At 40.9% G+C, this 22515-nt stretch overlaps 1 protein-coding gene across 13 annotated transcripts in view; it reads right to left on the bottom strand.

The window, feature by feature from the left end:
• The window catches only part of PPP6R3 (protein phosphatase 6 regulatory subunit 3), a 159836-nt gene that overhangs the window by 79866 nt on the left and 57455 nt on the right, over window positions 1-22515 (bottom strand). For 12 of the 13 annotated variants that reach the window (XM_032153703.2, XM_058439023.1, XM_032153700.2 and 9 more), the window contains 2 exons: window positions 20735-20885; window positions 2502-2734 (listed from right to left, as the gene is read on the bottom strand). In XM_032153703.2, the coding sequence (XP_032009594.1) occupies window positions 2502-2728 (227 nt within the window). In that variant the 5' untranslated portion in view covers window positions 2729-2734; window positions 20735-20885. The remainder of the gene's footprint in view (window positions 1-2501; window positions 2735-20734; window positions 20886-22515) is intronic. The other variant, XM_032153706.2, reaches the window with a different exon arrangement.

Below are 22515 nucleotides of genomic sequence, written 5' to 3'. Positions count from 1 at the left end.
TCACAATGCTGCCCCTTCTCTGGCTGCCCAGATATTCTTGGGGTACACCAAGCATACGAGCACATTAGAGCTTCCACACTTGCAGTTCCCCCTGCCTGGATGTTCCTGGTTGTAAGTGCCCACTTGGCAACCCCCCTAATTCCTGCATGGCTCTGACCAGATGGCACCATCTTAATTAGGCCTTCCCTGAGCTCCTCTGCCCACTCCACCACCTTCAGCAGTCCCTGTCTCGTCATGCTTATTTTTCTCCAGAGGTCTTATCTGAAAAACTATTGGGGGACTTTTTAGTCTGGTTTACCCCAATACAGCAATTACTCCATCATCCCAAAACTACACAATCCCAGTCTAAACTTCCTTAAATGACTGTAGTCAACCATAACCCTAAAACACTTTCAGATCCCAGCTGAAAAACCCCTCTATGCTAATCTAGCTGTGGCATCATCCAAGATACGTTACACACAGGTGGTGACTCTGCTCAGGCCAGAAGCATGGCAGAGTACTGCCCTATCCAACTCAAGTGGTGCTCCTTCAAAATGGTACCGTGCAGAAGGCTGTGTCCAGGGGAGGTGCATTTGCTCTTGCAACCTCAAAGGCAAAAACACTGACAAAGCAATATAATACAAGTGCCACACTGTTACAACGGCGGGCCGGTGGGGGCGGGGGCACTACTTCTTTTGTGGAAAGTAAGCCCTTCATAGAAGGCATGCCTACTCTTCAATGATTAAAACATTACTAGCCTCATTCAGCATACGAGGAAACAGACCCAAGAAGGGTAAGCTCCTTGCCCAAGCTCTCAGAGATTGGAAGAGAAGAGGGTCATACTCTTCTGAGGAGGCTGATCCAAAACCTGTGCTCTCTGATGCATACCACACTCCTCCAACAGGGATGAGCCCCAATTCAAGTAGCACCACCCACATGCTAGTTCACTGTGAAGGGAATTCCAAGTAGCAAAATGTCTATCCTTTGGGGGATGACAGCACACTAGTAGGTCTGCCACGGCCTCCCGGGCTCCAGTGATTCTCCTGTCTCAGCCTCCCGAGTAGCTGGGATTACAGGCGCCTGCCACCAGGCCCAGCTAATTTTTGTATTTTTAGTGGACTCGGGGGTCTCACCATGTTGGCCAGGTTGGTCTCGAACTACTGACCTCAGGTGATCCACCCGCCTCAGCTTCCCACAGTGCTGGGATTACAGGCATGAGCCAACGCGCCTCGCCTTTCCTCCTCTTTTTTTAAGACACTAATCTCTGAGTGAAGGCTTTCACTAAATGCAAGATGTCAATGTTAATGGCTGGCAGAGAACATGATGACATCTTTGAAGACCTAAGCCACTAGCAACTTGAAAGCATTAACGAGTATTATTTCCCTAACAGCACATTTCTCCCCAAGAAGAAAGGAAAAGATGTCTGAAAAGAATGGTAAACTGAGGGGCCGGGCGCGGTGGCTCACGCCTGTAATCCCAGCACTTTGGGAGGCCGAGGCGGGCGGATCACGAAGTCAGGAGATCGAGACCATCCTGGCTAACACGGTGAAACCCCGTCTCTACTAAAAATACAAAAAAAAAATTAGCCGGGCGAGGTAGCGGGCGCCTGTAGTCCCAGCTACTCGGGAGGCTGAGGCAGGAGAATGGCGTGAACCCCGGGGGGCGGAGCCTGCAGTGAGCCGAGATCGCGCCACTGCACTCCAGCCTGGGTGAAAGAGCGAGACTCCTTCTCAAAAAAAAAAAAAAAAGAAAGGTAAACTGAGGGACAAATGGCAAGAGACACACTACTAAAAGCCTAATTCTTCCTATTCCATTAAGTTTATGTAATGCATAAATTTTTGTTTGTGAAGTTGCTCTATTTTCTGGGGGGAAAAGAGCCAAATATTTCAATAGACTTGGATATGGAGAAATAATTAACTGAAACCCCAATACTTTACATACCTATGGAGTTTCCAGGGGTTTGTATAAAGTGTTACAGTGATGGTAATAAAGGATTCTCACTGTACTGTCATTCTCTTTGTAAGCAGATTAAACTAGCAGACAAAATCCACTGTAGTTACCCATGGTGTGACCAGCTACGCTGATGTTCACTAATACCCATTCCTTTACTTTCAGTTGATAAAAGGTCAGAATTTATTGTATAAGCAATGCTCTTCATAACCCCAAGCTCTGACTTAGATCTGTGCAATTTTGCATAGTCACATAATGTCCATCTTCCTATTTGTAAAGTAAATATTTTAATCATCTTACTATTTTGAGAAATTTGTCATCATTGTTTACAAAGCACGCTGCCTTTCCAGAAAACCTTTGAATGAAATTCAGAACGCTCATTTTTAAACTCTTGTGATTCCCTGGACTTACTGCTAGAATGGATGGTGCGCTCCGCCGAGCCTGTCAGTCTTGACTATCTTACCCTTCTGTAAATGGCAACAGTCACACTGGAGAATCCTTGAATAAGAGCTGTATATTCTACCCCCACTTCACTTTAGTCCCACTCTAGAGAGAAGATTGAATTGTCTTACTTGTATCTGATCTTTTCATCCATGTCTTGAGGTGGTTCTTCTATAATGAATGAGACTAAATCTTCGAGACATTCTGCTTTTAACAGAAACTCTATAAGTTTGCGGTTCTGAGCTTTACATTCCTGTAAAACATCTTCCTCATCCATTAACTCCTTCAGTGTTACATCTTCTCTTTCTAGAAGTGTGTCTATGTGGGATGATGAGTGAAGATCAAATTTCCAAAACATGCTGGTCTAAACAAAATGCAGAAAGTATTTCATAAAATTTCAACTTTACAAATTAATTTTCCATAATTCATATTTCAGTTCAGTTTTACAGTCTAAAATGCCAACTTGGCTCACATAAGTTAAATAAGCTTCACACCGAACCTATAAAATACTTTTTAATGCATTACTGGCAGGATTTTTTCCTTCTCAGAAAATATTTTATAGATAAAAAATTTTGACTTGAAAATACTCAAAGCTAAAACGGGATAATTTTAACCTGCAAAAGTAATTCATCCATACTTTGTTAAGAAGTGATGCTGGGAAAGGAGAAAAGTCACCCTTTTCTTAAGGGTGAAGAACAGAATATCTTCAGCAACAAGTGATAAGCAGTGAGGCCTAAATATCTAGAAGGCTTCAGAAGACTAAAGAACTAAATGATCACTGCAAACCGGTACTTTCATAGTCAAAAGCCTGAAGCAATAAACTGGTAAAATCTGTGCCATTCTTAATATACTACTAAAAACTGCAAACTAATTCTTGAGGAGTTAGAGAAACTGATTCTCCTCTGTTTACTAGGAAAACATGACAATGAAACCCAATCACTACGCCACATACATATTCATTCCTCAGCTTCATGCCCATCCTTCCTCAACAAGGAAAACAGTGTTTGTTACTTCAAATTATAGAGCTAAAAAAGGTACTTATTTGTTACAAATGGAAACATAAAACAGAGGGCTCACTACATGATCTAAAGGCTGCCATTCATGATGGGATGATCTCAAATGCCACTTTTGAGATACATGACAGGATGATAGCATCACAGGAAAAGACCTCAGTAGAGACCATTCAAAGACCTTTCCTATCTGTCTATATGCTCACTGCAGAATTCCTAAACCAGAGTTTGTTAATACATACTGACTCTCTGTAACCCCCAAATGAAAAACTATGTATAAGTTGGAGCTTCACTACCCACTTAGTGAGGTGTCCCATTATCATTATCTCCAAAAAAGCATGAATATCCACATGCTATTTAAAAGAGCCTAGGTAAAAGGAAGGAGGCTGCAAAGGATGGTAATCCATGTATAGCACACATTTTTAGAAGTATGTACTTGGGCCGGGTACACAGTGGCTCACACCTGTAATCCCGGCACTTTGGCAGGCACAAGGTGGGAGGATCACTTGAGGTCAGGAGTTCAAGAACGGCCTACACAACATAGTGAGACCTCATCTCCATAAGAAAAAAAAAAAAAATTCAAAACATTAGCCAGGCATTGTGGCACACTGCTGTAGTACCAGCTACTAAGGAGGCTGAGGCTGTAGTAAGCCATGATTGTGCTACTATACTCCAGCAGGGCAAGAGGGTGATGACCCTGTTTCCACAAAAAAAAAGAAAAAACAAAACAAAAAAAAACCCACCCACTTTAGGAGATCAGACAGGAATATATCCTGATTTTATGCTTTTATGAACATCTGCCTCAAAAAAAAATTTTTTTTAAAATAGAGATCATAGAGGGCAAAATCATTTACACTGCTAGTATAAACACTGATCAATCCAGGAATAAAAGAAGGAAAACAAACTCTGTACCATGGCAGGTTACTCAAGGCTCTGTAAAAAGTAGATCCACTTCACAGGATAGGCAGTGAGATCACTGAACATTTTACTCTTTAGTACATGAGCATATAATTTAAAATATAGGCAGAGTTTTTTGTTTGTTTTTTGTGAGATAGAGTCTTGCTCTGTCACCCAGGCTGGAGTGCAGTGGCATGATCTCAGCTCACTGCAACCTCTGCCTCCCAGGTTCAAGTAATCCCTACCTCAGCCTCCCAAGTAGCTAGGATTACAGCATGCCATCACACCCGGCTGATTTTTTTTTTGTATTTTTAGTAGAGACGGGGTTTCACAATGTTGGCTAAGCTGGTCTAAACTCCTAACCTCAAGTGATCCACCTGCCTCAGCCTCCCCAAGTGCTGGAATTACAGGCATGAGTTACCGAGCCCGGCCAAGCAGAGTTTTAAAGAAGCTTCCAAAAGCTCCTTAAGGAACAAGTTTTAAATAGGAATATGATAAAATGTGAAGGGTGTTATAAAAGTCTTGTTTCTAAAAAAAATTTTAAATGCTTTAAAGGACACATGGCAACAAGCTCACATCAATTAGCAGCAACAGGACCAAGACATATTTAAGGATGGCAGCCATTGTGATGATCCACCTGGACACAACATCTTACAAGAGGAGTCGATGTGGAGGACTGATGTTCAGCACAAAGCTCTGTGGGATGACACAAGTGGTGGCCCACAGTCAGAGGCAGGGCTGTCTTGTTCCTCTATTGGATTAGTCTAATAATTATGTCCAGATGACATCACAGACTGAGCTAGAGAAGCACAACTCCTCGCACTGACAGCAGCCACTATGCTTCTAGGCTAATAGGATTTCTCTGCTCCAGACGAGGGGTGGGTAGGGTCATCCACAGAAGCCACCCAGTGGGCAATGTTGCCAGTGAAGGAAACAAGAGCAAGCTACTTGTAATACAAATATTAAAGAAATAAGGGCAAAGATGACATATAAGTAACAGGAAACTAACTTTGGGGAAAAGGTTAGTGGATATAAACCTTAGAAATAAATGCTTTTCGTGATTTTCAGATGAGTGGGAAATGGTAAACAAAGTAACTTTATTATGCCATTTGATACTAATACAACTAACAAGTAGAAAAAAAGACAAAAGTATACCAAAAGATAACTTCAATGCAAGAGGGAAAAAGTTGGGTTTCCATTAATTCCCACAGAGGAAGAGAAGTGGTTCGTTGTCTGAGGGCACAGAATAACAATGCCAGTGCCACCCACCATGCTTCCGGTGGAGTAGTACGGCTCATGCACCTCTACATTCTTAAAAATCACAAAACCTTTTTTTAAAATATATTTTTACTACTCTTCCCCACACTTAGTATTAAAGGCAAAGTATGAAAAATACTAAGAAATAAATCAGAAAAAAAGTGAAGCTGGTATCAAGCACTTATTTTTAGCTAATAATAAACAGGGTATACATTCACCAATCAGGTGAGAAGCTATGCCTAAAAACTAGATAAAATGACACTTCTGAATTATGAATCAAGATACAACTTTTTTGCCTCAAGTAAAAACTGACTTCCAAAATCTCAACCTTATTATAAAGGAAACTCATTAAATACTGGATTTCTAAAGAAGAGTGGTAATTAGTTGTGATGAAATAAGGTGTTAGCAAACCAAATCCAGCTCACAGCCTGCCAGCTATGAATGATTTTGACATTTTTTAAGGGTTGGTTTAAGAAAAAAAAGGAATATATGACAGAGGCCATCTGAGGCCCACAAAGCCTAAAATATTTACTACCTGGTCTTTTGCAGAAAAGTGTAGTGCCCTTTGTTCGAGAGGAAATAAAAGTCCCACTAACACCCACTTTGCTTTCTGCAGTCTCCTGAATCCACGCAATATCTACCCCACAGCCCTTGCGCCCTGCCCAGTGAAGTGCTGACAGTCATCACCCCTCTCTATTCTCCCCTTCCTGGGGCACTCACCGTGTAGGTGTGGCCACATGACAAGAGTTTCCTCCATTGTGCCAGGAACCATCAAACCTCCCATGGTCCTTCACCTGTATCTGGCTGAATGCTGAAGACCAAAAGAACCTGAGGGATGGTAGAACCAAAACATGCAACGTGCCTTGGTCCCCAAATCACTACACGGAAGAAAGCCACCTACTGCTGTAAGTTCCTGCCCATGCTGTTCCAGTGAGCCAGAAGCAACCTTCCTGTAGCAGAGCCCGTGTGCTCCAGCAGCATGGCCTAGCTGATGAATCAGGTCCTCCAATTCCCCAGCCATGACTTTGTGGGTTTACTACACTGATTTTAAACTTGAGATTTAAACACAAGAAAAGGAGTTCTTTGGCAACTATCTGTTGTAAAGTGATTAATTCCTCTTTTTTTTTTTTTTTTTTTTTTGAGACAAGGTCTTGCTCTGTCACCCAGGCTGGAGTGCAGTGGCATGATCCTGGCTCACTACAACCTCTGCCTCCCGGACTCAGGTGATCCTCCCACCTCAGCCTCCAGAGTAGCTGAGACTACAGACCCGTGCCACCACACTGACTAATTTTTTTGTACTTCTGTAGAGACAGGTTCTCACTATGTTGCTCAGTATGGTCTCAAACTCCTGGCCTCAAGCAATCGACCACCTCTACCTCTCAAAGTGCTGGGATTACAGGTGTGAGCCACCACACTGAGCCAACTAATTCCTTTTGCTCCCCACTATTCAGAGTTAGAATAGCATTTTTCAAATAAGAACACCTTGAAATACATTTTCATGGTGAATTTTCTTTGTATTGGACATACTACAAACTCAAAACTAAAATATATCCACAGCTAATTCCTTAGGCAAAAATTATGTATTTTACCTTTTAGCCAAACAGCAAGCTGACAGGAAACAAATGGCACTGGTAAATTAGTCACCCCTGCTAGGCCTTCGCTTCTATTTGTACTCTTTCAAGTAGAAAGAAGCCAGGTATGAAATAACAGTTACAAAGTTCAACTGGCCAGAGCCCTGAGGTAAAATGGAGTCCTTTTAAAACTACTCTAAACTACACAGAAAAACCAAAAAGTCAGAACTTCAACAACTTGTTTTTAGTAAACATAAATATCCTTTAAAATTCACAACCTAGACTACACAGTCACACAACGAATAACGACAGGGATACAGACTGAGAAATCCTTCGTCAGGTGACTTCGTCGTTGTGCAATCATCATAGAGTGACTTACACAAACCTATACAGTCTAGCCTATACATACCTGGGCTATCTGGTATAGCCTATTGCTGCTAGGCTATAAACCTGCACAGCATGTTACTGTGTACTGAAATACAGAGGCAGTTGTGACAATGCTAAGTATCTGTGTATCCGAACAGACACTACCATGTTAAGATGTTGTTTAGCTGAAGTAGCAAAATCACCTTAAAGAATCCCCCCAAACTAATCATTCATATCAGTCATTAGGTGACAGGAATTTTCATTCATATCAGTCATTAGGTGACAGGAATTTTTCAGCCCCATTATAACCTTATGGGAGCACTGTCATATATGCAGCATATGACTGTCCTTAAATTTAGGGATAATTTCTTCCAACAAACCAGTCAGTGGGGCAAAGAGTTTGGTAAAGCCAAACTACCCTCTAATCTTTCTTCAAAATCCTAGAGTTTTTTTGTAAGTTGGATTACGTAGTTTGAAAATGGAGTTTTCTCCAAAAGGGCTAAGATTAAGAAAGCAGGTCACTGGGGAGTCATCTGTTACTTGATGCCACAGAGGACAATGTGTGCTGTTCCCCACCTTCCTGTAACATAAGACAAGTGAAAACTGCCATCTTATATACACAAAATAGGATCAAAGGATCCATCTGTTGAGTAAATCTATTCATCGAAGATCAACTGCTTTACTTAATGACCCTCTAAAATTATTTAAAAACCTTCATGATATCAAAGCCTTTCAAAATCTGAGGCCAAGTACCTTGAATTCAAGGCATTCAAGCAGTGATGCTCTCTGGAAAAAGGTGCCACCCTGTCTCTGACACAGGAACTAGGAACTGGTAAAGTGGCTAAATTATTTATAAGAGGCAGAACAATAACATCAGTCTATCTGTAAAATTTGCCAAGGCACTGCTAGTAGAACGCTAGTACATCCAGTAGGGGTCCAATTATAATTTATGTGAACCACCTACAACCCTTTGTTTTCATCAAATATACAAATCCTCTCAACCTCTTCTAAGACTACTAAGAATCTTAACAGACCTGGATTCTAACACCAGCTCCACTACTGGCTAGCCCTGAGGCCTCAGGAAAGCTACTTCATCTCTAAGCCTCAGGATCCTTAGCAAAACAGGTTGTAGAGAGTCAATAAGAAAGACCCACAATAGCAGCTAGAACATATAGGCACCAACATACGCACACTCAGGCAAATAGAAGCTACTAGGGCAATGAATATATCCAACAATGAAATCACTGAGCTTTAAAGCTTCCCAAACTTTCATAGGCACAGGAATGAATAGCCTAGGGCCTTGTCAAAATGCAGTCTTGGCTGGGCATGGTGGCTCAGGTCTGTAATCCCAGCATTTTGGAAGGCCAAAATGGGCAGATCGCTTGAGCCCAGGAGTTTGAGACCAGCCTGGGCAACAGGTGGCACATACCTGTAGTCCCACCTACTCGGGAGGCTGAGATGGGAGAATCACCCGAGCCTGGGAGGTTGAGGCTGCAGTGAGCTATGATCATACCACTGCATACCGGCCTGAACAAGAGTGAGACCCTGTCCTAAAATTTAAATAAATAAATAAATAAATAAATAAAACACAGGCTCAGATTCCAACTCAATAAAACAGGGCTCAGGCCTGAGATTCTGCATCTCTAGTTCCCAGATGCTGCTGATGCCTGATTTTAAACCACTGCTGACAGCTTGTAATTCATAAATGGAGGATTGTTTTAATCTACATCTTCACAAATTTAAATACATATATTCAAAATAACTATACAGCCATGAAAAACATAGGAAAAGCACACTAGTGCAAACAGTACTGTGTTATTTATTTCAGAAACTACCTCTGAAAAAGCTGATATTAATGGGTTTTCATTTAACAAGACAGAGGCAGAACATAACATACCATAAACATGACAAAAGATAAACTATTAGAACCCTGAAGAGAAAAACTACTGGTGATCCTACCCACAAATGAGCAGTCAACTGTGGGGATGACAAGATCTTCAATGAATTTCAAATTCAAAATCTCCTATTCATATGAACTCACTCTGCTTAAATTTGGCAACTTTGTATCCAAGTACAATAAACTGTACACTATCAACTGTGAAATAACTGTACCCAGGACTAGCTGGGCCCAGAGCAAAATGTTCAGAGACTCCAAAAGAGATTCAAAGATTATGATGCATTTCAAGACAGAACCCAAACAGGAGAGCATTAATCCAAGTGTTTCTGAGCACTGTGAGACTGCACAGGTCACACACCCATGAAACCAGCTCTGTCTATACCTTTTAATAACTGGCCCTACTGGAATCCTCAAGATAGTAACGCCGAAGTGAATATCTGATATCATATGCCAGACTGGCAATAAACACGCATAAGATATTTCTAGTAGAAGCTGCCGCTACCTAAACATATGGAGCACAAACAGAACAAAAATAGGAGAAGCAGCTGCTTCCGCCCAAGAAAACACACAAGAAAGATTTAAGACAACAAAATGTGTTATTGACTTTTAATACTATATATTTAACACAACACTACGAAGAAAATATTTGACACACAAATTTCACATGATCTTATACAAAGACATGCAAGCACACACTGCCCAAGTTCTAATTCCTATACACCCCAAGTCTCCCTTCAGCACTCCCTTCTCTCACCACTATTAAAACTACTAGAACTACATAAGCTCTATCTGTCATCCAAGTCAGACCCGTCTAACAGAAATAAGAAATAAACTTATGAGCCACACATTAAATGTTCTAGTAGCCACATCAAAAAAGTAAAAAAACAACTGATGACATTAAATTTAAAAGTATCTTTAACAGAATATATCCAACAGGGCTATATTATTTCTTTTGGTACTAAGTTTTCCAAATCCGATGTGTATTTTATGCTCACAGTACCTCTCAATTTGAACCAGCCACATTTCAGATGCTCAAGAGTCACACATGGCCAGTGGCTGCTGTACTAGACAGCCCCACTCTAATGACATTATGATTCAGTCTCTCTCAGCACTGAAATGGCCCCCATCTCCTTCCACAGCTACAATCACTAACGATGTTTTCCACACAAGGGCCAATGTGGGGTAGGTAAGAAGAGGTTATAGGCCATGTTTTTCCTCTCTTTTAAAATAGAAATATACAGGAGAAATCATGTATATTCTTGAAATGTAACAACTTGGGCAGATATTCTGCAACTCAAAAAAGTAGATCACAAGAAAACGAGAACTGTTTTGTAGCCTCTAATACCTAGAAACATTTATACCAATAACAAGAAAGTTTTCAAATCCTTCATCTTGAAATAATGCAAAGAGCTAGATCTTCCATCGAGAGGCACAGGTGGGTCATCACTGGTTTAGACTTAAGGAGCCAAATTTAAAACGCATGCCAGATAGGCGCGGTGGCTCACGCCTGTAATCTCAGCACTTTGGGCGGCTGAGGTGGGTGGATCATGAGGTCAGGAGTTCAAGACCAGCCTGGCCAAGATGGTGAAACTCCGTCTCTACTAAAAATACAAAAATTAGCCAGGCACAGTGGCAGGCGCCTGTAATGCCAGCTACTCGGGAGGCTGAGGCAGGAGAATCGTTTGAACCCAGTTGGCAGAGGTTGCAGTGAGCCGAGATCGTGCCACTGCACTCCAGCCTGGGCGACAGAGTGAGACTCCATCTGGAAACACACACACGCACACGCGCGCGCGCACACACACACACACACACACAAAAACAGGTACATATCTCTGAGAATTGATTTCACTTTATAAGCTAATTCAAAATATATCTTCAGAAGAAGGAACAATGTCTAGGCCACTCGAAAATGTTGGGAAACAAAGATACTTGATTAGTGTGGACAAAATCTAGAATTCTCACTCAACCTCAAGAAAACAGACCTCACGGCATCCCTTGATTATTCCATAAGCAGCAGACACGTTTACACTGAACTTCTGGCCGAGTTTATAAGCAGGCTGGGGAACAGGATGTACTGAACAACCAAGCTGAGGCAAGGCTGTTCATACTGGCTCATCTACTGATGCAGTGTCCAGACACCTGGAGGCTGAGGACTTCCTTCTAGGCTTGGATTCACACATGCAGGAAGCTTAGCTGAACAGTGCCTGACAAGATTCAAATGTGAAACTGTGGGCTCCAGGAGGGTTTGGTGACTGCTTCCAGGCATGCTGAAAGCTGCATGCCACTAAGGGGCCAGGGAGGAAAGTGTCTATTAACAGGAAAAAGCAGAGTCACTCCCACGGAGGTTATCTCTTAGTGTTGTAAGTTAATGAGAAACTCTTCCCCCTGACAGCAAAGCTCAATGCCCAGGGAAATTTTCACAAGAAGGGGCAGAAACATGGAACACAAAGGAGTAAAAGCAGCTGGTCTTTGAAAGCAGCTCTCACTAACTTCTAAGGAAAAAGACCACAAAACACAAAGTTCACGCAGTAGCTGTTTCTCCATTCTTAGTAAAGGTGTCAATTTCATGAAGGTGCAGCCCCCCTACACACACAAATTAAATCAAATATCAGGTGCCTACTAGAGTCAATATATTTCTTTAGAGAAGAGGGCAATACAAACTCAAACCCAGTTTTATTGTATCTCTGCAACTGCTTCCTCCAAAGGAGGTGTCAAAAGCAATCAGCTTTCTACCACCCAGGTATTCCAGAATCTTTTCCATTTTTAACTTTAAACTGCTTTGATATTTCAAGCTTTTCTTTGAGAATAAAGGAATCAAATCCATTTAATATGCTATATTAATCAACAGGTATTAAAGTATTAATATGAATTATGCTAAGGAATACAGGAGTAGTATGACAGATGATCCCTAAAGCCTTGAAAAATACAATAAAATTGAGAACAGAGAAAACAGAGAAAGGCAGGCATACATTTCAACCTTGTTCCACAGAAAGGTAGCTCAAGGGAGGACAACCTGGCCAAAAATGCCTCATTATATGTCAAGCCTAAGTTGAGCCTCAAAATACAGGGAGCATTTAGGAGGTGATGAATGGAGCTGCATAACATATTCCAGGCCAGGCGACGCCTCCCTGAAAGCAGTGGACAGGAAGACCCAGTAGCTTCAGGAGTCACAGCAGGGAGAAGACCCTGAGGACAAGAAGAAGGAGCCTTTGGGTAGGTGGTAGGATTAGGTTGGCAACACAAGGCCAGATCACAAAGGGCTGTGTGTGAATGCACGGCACTGTGCAGGCTTGCTGCAGAAGCAGACAGATCCAATGAGTTTTAACTGAGGGAAGTATGCATTAAAATATCTACAGCAGTGATTAAACAAAGTATTTTAATAACATACAGAAACAATTCTGAACAGAAGCAGACATTGGAAGTGACGTGGAGATGACACTGATGCTGTGGTTAGTACACTCTCAACAGAGTTCGTACTTCCTACAAAGGTGAAGACAGAGGGAAGAGGACAAACCTCTTTTGGGTCTGGCCAAATGTGAATATAACTTAAATATGGGACAGGAAAGAAGGGGATGAAGGTAAGACGCCTGAGGTGGGGCACTGTAGAGACTGCTCACCGTGCTAAGACAGACACTGGAGTCTGCAACAGCAGATCTAGAGTGTGAATGCGTTAACTGTCAACAATGTGAAAGACAGATTGGAGAGGGGTGAGCGTAATGAAGAGGGGCCCACCAGAGCAGAAGATGATGCCTTGCAACAGCCTCTACGTTCAAAGCCAAGGTATCCGCTACAAGATTTCACACTAAATGACCATTACTCCTCTAATGTGACCAGCATTCTGCCTCCCCCAAGTCTAATTTCCACTTTTTCTTCATTCTGGAGCTGTACTTTGGTATCAAATGATACAAATTTACACTTGCCTTTAGAATTCTAAGCTGTCTGGGAAATACACAACCCTCAGAAGGCAAATGCCTATATATACACCCCGTACTAACTCCAAATACACTGCTAAGATGCTAATGGCAAGACAAGATATACAACCTTATCATTCACTTCACTTTTTTATTTAAAAAGTCAACCACCAACCAAAAAATCCAGCCTTACTTTTGTCAACTAGTTCAAATTAAAGCAACTACAGTAACGTGTTCCTCTACAAACTCTCATTATGAAACCTTGAATGTACAGGAATTTCTGTGCCTATTTTCCACAACTTCAAAAACTTCAGTCCAAGTATATGCAAAGCATGGGTTATTTCTACTAAGAACAAGTTTCGTTGAAGTGAGACTGAGGGGTTGTGTGGGGAAAGGCAAGTAATGAGGACGGCACAATGGTAGTCGAGTTTTTGCCAAGAGTCTTCTTAAGAGATCAAGGAAACCGAGGAGAGGCAAGGAACACCCAGCTGGTTCCAGATGCACGAGTGCATGCTGGAGGTGAGGGTATGTGAATACAGGTAAGACGGTATGATAAAAGTCAACGTTAGCCAGGCCCAGTGGCTCATATCTGTAATCTCAGCACTTTGCGGGGGGACAGTGGTAGGTGGATCACTTTAGTCCAGGAGTTCAAGACCAGCCTAGGCAACAAAGGGAGATCTTGTCTCCACCACAAAAAGTACAAAAAAATCAGTCGGGCATGGTGGTGCACACCTGTAGTCCTAGCTACTCAGGAGGCTGAGGTGGGAGGATCACTTGAGCCTGGGAAGCAGAGATCACGCCACTGCACTCCAGCCTGGTTGACAGAGTAAGACCCTGTCTCAAAAATTAAAAAAAAAAAATTTAAGTCAAAGTAAAGTCAGTAAATTCTCATGGGCCCTAGAAAGGTTTCCCATCTGAAGCATCCAAGATTCTTGGAATCTCTGAAACTGGGCAGGATTCCAAGAGCGAACAAATGAGTCAAACATCAGAAAGGAAACAACAGGTAACTGGAGGAGAGTAGGAAATGGTTATGATTGGCATGGCTATTTGCAACAACACAAAAAGTTTCTAAGTCTCCAAAACTGAAGAGATAGGAGGTGGTCCTCAGCAAATGAAAAATGGTTAAACTGCTTGGCTAGAAAGGGAGTGCTATACTAACATGTGGTGAAGGCAAAGCTTGGAAAATCCAAGTCAGTGAAGTTTGTATTAAGTGAAACCCAGTTATGTACCATTTATAACTCACCCAACTTGAGGTAAGTGACAATGGTCATTTATTATTCAAATATCTTACAGACAAGGTACCCAAAGAAAATGGCCTTTCCTAATCAAGTAGAAATTCAGGAGCACACTGAGATGCTTTTGGCAAATGGTCAAAAAGAAGCAGTCTTCAGATTAAGAAAAGAGCTATCAAATTCTATAATGAAAGACAGAATTGGCAACTTGGTCACAAAAAAATCTTTCAAAAGCCCGTTTTTTTAAAAGTTTTAGCTATTATCGTCTATCTTCCTTCCCTAGCAAACTTTGATCAGACTGTACATAACCCTTAAGTATTCAGGGCTACCTCAACAGCTTCAGGCTAGCAGCAATAAACTGTTAACCTTCAGGAAGTTCTTTCTTTTGTAAATGTTTTACAGTATGCAACCTAATGTGCAAGAAAAGTTAAAGTAGATTCATAGACTACTGAGACTGCTCAGGAATAAAAGTTCAACAGAGAATGGTCTTTATAGCTCCTTATGAAAAACAATCTTCAATCTCTCCTAGCTATTCCACAATCACATTAACTGTCTGGACACTGCAACTTTATATAAAGGTGGAAACATAATTATTAACAGCAGCTACCATTAGGTGCCTACCATACTGCCAGACTCTAGGCTTCATGCTTTTAGATACCAGATACTTCATACCTTCAAGGTTTTGTTCTCATTTTGCAGATGGAAAAAACTAAAATTCTGAGAGGTCAAATGACTTACTACTAAAGACCAGAGCTAGTAAACATGCTAGCAGAATTGGGACACAAACCCAGGTCTGACTAGCTCCAAAGTGGTGCACTTTTCCTAGTCAAAGAAGCAGTCATCAAGAGCATGACCCCAGCCCAGCCAGCTGTGTGTGGCCTCAGCTTGTAGAAGGCAGCAACAGCAGGTCAGCCTTGCAATCCAGCGGCTCTCAGGACAAGTTCATGAAGAGGAACCATGTGTCTCTGTGCACAGGGTGAAGAATCACTTCCCAGACAAGAGAGTTGGGCATTCAGCCTGAAGAGCTCTGGACAAGCTCAGCTCTTGTGGCCAAGGGCTCTGATGGCATGGATTCACAGGATGCCACAGGCTTGTCAAAATGCACAGAAAACACAAAGCTAAGAGGAAGAGCTAATCCTGGGTAAGTCAGCAGTCACACTGTTTAACACAACGAATCAAGAAAAATTTATTTAACATGAATGAATATAAAGTCCTTTTCAGACAAAAACTGAAAAACAAGATGGGAAGAAGGCCAGGGAGAAGAAAACTGCTGAAGTGAAGAAAAGAAACAAAAAAGTCCAAAGATTTCAGTTGATTGTAAGTCCAATAGAAAGTTCTAATATTATGATGTAACTAATAAGCGAAGAAATCTCAGAATATAGTAACAGATAAATAATGTCTAGGACCAGAGGAGAAACTAATCCCACTGTGGCCTGCCCTGAGCACATCACGTCACACCAGGAAATAGCATATCCTGTTCTGAAGGAAAACAAAGAGTCTGGCAACCACATGGCATCCAGAGATGGCCAGGGCAGCAGAAAGGCTCACTACCTGGAGGGATAAAGTAACTGCCTTTGAATATATTTAAAAGCTTAGAAGAGAAGACCTGTCTTGTACTGTACCCAAGGATGAAATAAGAACCAGTAAGTAAAAAGTGCAAATTATCTACAAGCAGTAGAAGCAAAACTTGCTAAAGATGAGGGCTGTGGCTGCATGCGAGGCCCCTCAATTGGAGGTGCCCTGGCAAAGCCTGAATGATTTTCTATAAGAACAAAAGGAGTTCCTGTTCTGGACAGGAAGGTTGTACTAAATGATTAACATGCTGTTTTATAAATCTCTTCTCAAAATCTATTGGATATAAAAGGTACAATACATGGCTACATTTGGGCTGACACAGAGCTCCAGTAAGAAAATAGAAAAGATTATGTAACCTTCCAGATGCTTAGTGGGTTGAACTCCACGCATTCTCCACTGCTCTGGAAACTCTAGTAACACAACAAAATAAAGGACAAAAGAGAAAAAAGGAAACTACAGCCAAGAATGCCAACAAATTCATGAAAAGACAAAAAAACAATTTAGGAAGTCCAATATTCAAATAAAATTCAAATAAAATATTCAAATAAAAAAGTTTTAGAACAACATAATCTATCACCCACCTCTTGGCCAAGGAAAAAAAAAAGGTGGGGGGGGGGCAGGGGGGCATGGGTAGGAAATAGAAGAAAGCAATTTTCCCAGAGCTTAACAAATGTGGCTCTCCTTAGGGCCTGCACAGGCCATCACAATGAGTGGTGCGACAGATCCTCCCAAGGTACTGAGTAGTAGTTCCATGGTAGCAGAGATGAAGTATCTAAACCTTCTAGTGGTGGGTGGGGAGGAGGGGGACTCACAAAAACAACACAAAAAAAGGACCATAACTTAGTATTAATTCTTGAAACCAACATTTTCAGACATGGAAGGTCTGACGATCTATTCACACTTTCTCAGGTAGCTACTGCAGAATGTTCTTCACCAAAACATGATAATACATGAAACCAGAAATACAAGACATCAAGAGATAGATGACTCCCAGAAGAAAGGTGAGGAGAAATACCAGCAGTTATGGAGAAGGTCAACTGCAACCAGTACAGAGGAAGGCATGAGGCAGAGGGTTTGGAAAAAGTGAGTCCAAGAAAGAGACACAGCTGACTGCCAGATGTATGTGACCACACTGAAGAGAATTTTGCAAATTTTGTTAGGGATTCTGGGAATAATTAACCAAAATATACATACCTTTAATACTGACTTTATCCAAAAGGTGAAGGAGGGAAGGAGCTATCCATGTAAGAACTAAAACCTCCTCTTCATAATTAGAAGCCAAGGAGATTAGAAACAGCTACATATAGGCAAATTATTTAGAAATGTGGAAATAAGGGAAAACAGCTAAGTGATGAAGGTAGCAGTCCCAAGTGAGTAATTCAAAGATGAGAAAAGATGGAATAATTGTTATTTTTTGCTATAAACCTTGTGATACACCTCTGACTTTTTAGCCTCCATGAACAGTCTTCACGAAAGAACTACAGGCAGAATATTTTCAAAGAAGTTGAAAAAAGACAACCTACAGTAGAATCTGGTAGGACATGCTGCAACTGATTCTGGTTGTGTATAGAACAGAAAAGGGCTTAGTTCAACAAACTTCGAAAACCTGTAAAAATGTAAGGTGTTTAAAGCTTACAGTTATTCTTTGATTATTCGCCAGCAGGCATCTGGAGACTTTTGAAATCCATCACCTGTTACTGAACCAGTAGCACCAGCAGTAAACTTCATTCACTCATGGACTTAACCATCCTGGTTTGCCCTATCACACAGCAGCTTGATGTGGTGAAGTTTTATCGTGATTTTTTGAGCACAAGGCAAAGACTGAAATTTTTCTGAACAAGAACAGTTGTGAACGACAATTACTGAACACTGGATAGCTGTAGAAATCTGCCTTTGCTGAAGTCTCAATGGCTGACATGTGAACCATCTACTACATTAACATCATTTAACCAACTTTCTCTGGTTGATAAGTAAGGTCAAGCTGCTTCATACACTTCCTGTAGGAGATGAGCTCTCCATTCCCATAGAGATTGGCAGTGGACATGTTTTCTGAGCTGAAACTATAGTTACATAGCATTTTGCAGACCTTGATGCAAAGGCAAAGGAAATCTCCATATTTCAAAATCCATTCAGTTGTGCAAGTAAGGAGCTATCACCTAAACTATAATTAGAAATGATTAATTTACTATGTAATGACATGCTAAAAAGTAAGCATCAAGAGAAGAATCCAAGAGAATTCTACATATGCCTTCCAAATAATGAATATACTCAACTGAAGTAATATGCTTGGGAACTGATAATGTGGGAGTACCTACCTGTGTAGAAAGACATTTCCAAAGATGAAAAATGTAAAACTTTGCTGCAGATCAACATTAATAGATTAGATGTACCTTTGCAATAGATTTTGATGAGAGCAACTCTGACTTTAAAGACCAATTAGGTGAAATATTATCCCCCTAGAATAAAGAATTCCAGTCTTCTCACTAGTAAGAGAAAGCTGTATTACAGAAAATTGAACTAAATTATTACATTATGAATCTCATCAATAACAAAGCCTATAAAAATTTGTTGTGTCTCTTGGTATATAAATCCTCTTTTTTGCCTCTTGGCCCACAAAACCTAAAATATTTATTATCTGGCCTTTGCAATAAATGCTTTGTTTGCCAGCCCCTGGTCTAAAGTGCCCTATACCTACAGTGCTGTTCCTCTCCAGGAACCATCGTAACCACTTGGCATTGATTCTAGGACTCCTGGAGACTTTGAAGGGTTCACTCGAGTGTGGGACAGCATGCTGACGAGCACAGATGTGTAAAAGGAGGAGGAGGAGGAATAACTAAAGGTAAGAAATTGTTCCACGAGCTGCCGAAGCTAAGAATCTCTATCAGCAAAGAAAAAACAAAATAAACAACAAGGAGACAGAGGGAAAGTCTCAAAAATATTATCCTGAGAAATGCCTCTGACATTTTAGCTCCTACCACCAAACAATTAATGATACCTATATTTTGTGAAAAGTATTAAAGATACAAAGAAGTTAAAGCTGCTTGCTCACAAAATACTTAAAATGTAGTTAAAGAGAATTCTAAAATAACTTAATGAGATGCTCCGAGAGTTCACAAAGGAGTGATCACAAGGGAACTGGAACAATCCAAGGTGGTGTGACAAAAAAGGCAGGAAGAAAGCTGAGCCCCAGAAGATGTGAATTCAAATACAAAGAACAATAATAAAACTCTATGAGGCCGGGCGCGGTGGTCACACCTGTAATACCAGCATTTTGGGAGGCCTAGGCAGGTGGATCACTTGAGGCCAGGAGTTCAAGACCAGCCTGGCCAACATAGTGAGACATCTTCTCTACTAAAAATACAAAAATTAGCCGGGCGTGGTGGTGCACGCCTGTAATCCCAGCTACTCAGGAGGCCGAGACAGGAGAATCGCTTGAACCCGGGAGGTGGAGGTTGCAGTGAGCCGAGATCGCACCACTGCACTCTGGCCTGGGCAACAGAGCAAGACCCTATCTCAGAAAACAAACAAACAAAAAAACTCTATGAGACAAGGAGCCACAAGGGGAATGAATACTTGCAGAGAATTCTCCACATGGATTCATCCAGAAGAATATTGAGGTGAAGCTGAGGAAATCCTAAGTTGTGTAGGAGAATCTGAATATCGGGGGCAAGAATTGGACGTCACTGTTTAAGTGCTAGGGGAACCTGCAAGGGTTGAGTAGGACTGTTCTTCAGGGGCTGGGGCTGAGGAGACATCACATGCAAAGTAGTATTATAGATGCCTAGGAAACATCCACCTGGCAGTTAGAAGCAGAGACCCCTCACAGCAAAACCACCATAGTATCTCTCCAGGCAACAAAGTCTGACCTAGCTTTGCAGCCGTGGAAACAAAAAGAAAAAGACAGTTGCAAGAGTCAACAGTAGAACCAATAGGCCCTGGTAAATCACTGCTCATCAGGATAAAAAGAAAGCCAAGCAAAAAGCGACTAAAATTTCAAGTCTTAGAGCTAGCACCAGTTCAGGAAGGTAGATGATTAAATGATTTTTGTCTACCTTCTAGAGATACAATGAGGACAAGTGAAATTTGATTAACTATGTTTGCATGTCCCCCAAAAGGACCTACTGTGCCACTTCTGCCACTTCCTAGTAAATGCCAACTGAGCCAAAAGTCAAATATGCAAATTTAATCTCTAATCTTTAATAAAAAGTTCTAAAGTGATGGAGATTAGGACTCAGAAAGACAAAAGTGGCTGACCAGAAGTCAAACGTCCTTTCGCTGGTATAAAACAAAAACAAACACACAGAGAGAGCCCCAGTGCCCTGGAAGCAGTGGCCTGGGCAGCGAGTCTTTCTCTGCGTGCTACTACTTCAGCTTACTAGGCCTGGCTGGTCTTTGGCGCCCCTCTCAATAACCCCCTATAAACTTAGAATCCCTTGAGTTCTGTAGATTTAAGATATACCAAAGCAGACTGAAGAGGCTATCATTTAACTTCCTTAAAATACCACAGTACCATAGAACCATATTGTACCTAGCTCAGAGAGACTGGTCTCCACCTGGTTTGCTAAGACTCCAGGGTCTCACAATAGAACCATAGCTTTCCTTGATGTCATTAATGGCAGGAAACTCCTGCTAATCATAATGGTCTTACCTTTCAAACCAAGTTTAAAAATTAAATGAAATGTTTTCTTCTTTGTGGCTCCTTGCCCATTACAGGTTATCCTGGTAACAGTTTTCCCCCAATTTACTGCATTAGCAGATTAGCAGGAATAAAGTGGGATACGGATATGAAACAAGCTCTCCTGTAAAAGAAAAAAAAAAAGCAGATAATCACATATGTTCTCTTTTGGTGTGATGATAGCTGCCATTAAAGCATACTGGGTCAGGGTCTTGGGCCACACAGAACTATACCACAGGGAATTAAAAAGTTCTAGTTAATCATTAAAATTTTTCTATATGAACATAAGAAAAAAGGCACTGTCATCTCTCTACCTTAGCTTTTATCCTACCCTAAAGAGTAGCTCAGAAGTAAATACAGATGTCATAATAGCACTATCAATGAGTGAAGAAGAAAAATACATATCCTTACCTTTGTCTTCTAAAAACATCAATTCTATTCTTATCCAACATAGGGTCCACTATAAAGGCACCACACTTTCAAATACTAAAATTTTACAATTTCCTTCCTTTAAATGCCCCCCCGGGCAGTCCACTTAATACATTTTATCAGGAAGCGTGAGTAGAACATTAAGATCACTGAAGTTCTAGCTATACTCAAATTCAGTCTTTAATGTCAATTAACCAAACACTGCACATGAAAAGAATAGAAATTATCTTCCAGGGTATGCACTTCATATATAGCTTAATACTGTGGAAAAAGACTTAAACTGTGGACATTGAACTAATTAGAATTCCTCTAAGTAGTGAAGCCTGACAGGGCCAAAAAAAAAAAAACAAATCCCCTAAGAATGCAATCTACAAGGCATCTCCAAAACAATGCTGTTCATCTAATGCCTTTCCCCCATAAAACTCATACTACATTGTGATATCAACATTTTCCCTCAAGTAAGATAATAGTGTTAAACATTTGTTAAAATCAATCAATAAAAATAACAGTAACAAGCCTAGGTGCAAATTAAAACGAGTATATTTAATTTTAAAAATAAAATATTTTACCAGTTAGGTGGTTTTTGACTATATACTGCAAAAAGTATAATCATCCAAATTTTTGCTTAAAATGAGAACAGACCATGTGGCTGTGCTGCTGGAGTCCTTAGATAAAACAGAAAGGTCCTGTATGGCAAATCCCTCTTCCCTCCAATTTAGGATCACGTATTACATTCTAAAGTCCTATTTCCTTAATTTCCTCTCATCTGAAATAGTTCAACGTTTTTTTCCATTCATTTCACTGACATCTTTGAAGAATATGGGTTATGTGCCTCTGGCAGTAGTACTACATAAATGAAGGTTTGTTCCTCCTGGAGCATCACCTTCAGAAAGAGACAAGATGATGTCAATTTGCCCCATTATTGGTGATAATTTCAGTCACTTGGTTAAAATTGTATTTGCCAGATTTCTTCACTGTAAACTGAGCATTTTCCTTTGTAATTAATTCATAATCTGTAGAACAATACTTAGAGACTATGTTCTTACAACGTTCATCCAGTAGTATCATTAGTGCCAACTGGCAAATCTTGTCTGAATCAATTGATACTCAGTTATGAAAATGATGAGGTTTTTGAGGCTCTACTGTTCCTCCTGGCATTCAAACTTCAGTGAGGGATGCTCCCTTCTCCTCACTTATTCTTTCATTATGCCATCAGTAGGGACTCCCAGATTCGTATTTTATTAACTTTTTTTTTTTTTTTTGAAGACAGGGTCTTGCTCTCTCACCCAGGCTGGAGTGCAGTGGTGCAATCTCAGCTCACTGCA

This window comes from Hylobates moloch, unplaced genomic scaffold (assembly GCF_009828535.3).
Source record: "Hylobates moloch isolate HMO894 unplaced genomic scaffold, HMol_V3 SCAFFOLD_5, whole genome shotgun sequence".
Lineage (NCBI taxonomy): Eukaryota > Metazoa > Chordata > Mammalia > Primates > Hylobatidae > Hylobates > Hylobates moloch.
Note: the sequence above shows the minus strand (reverse complement) of the source record. Positions and strands in the feature narration are given on the sequence as shown.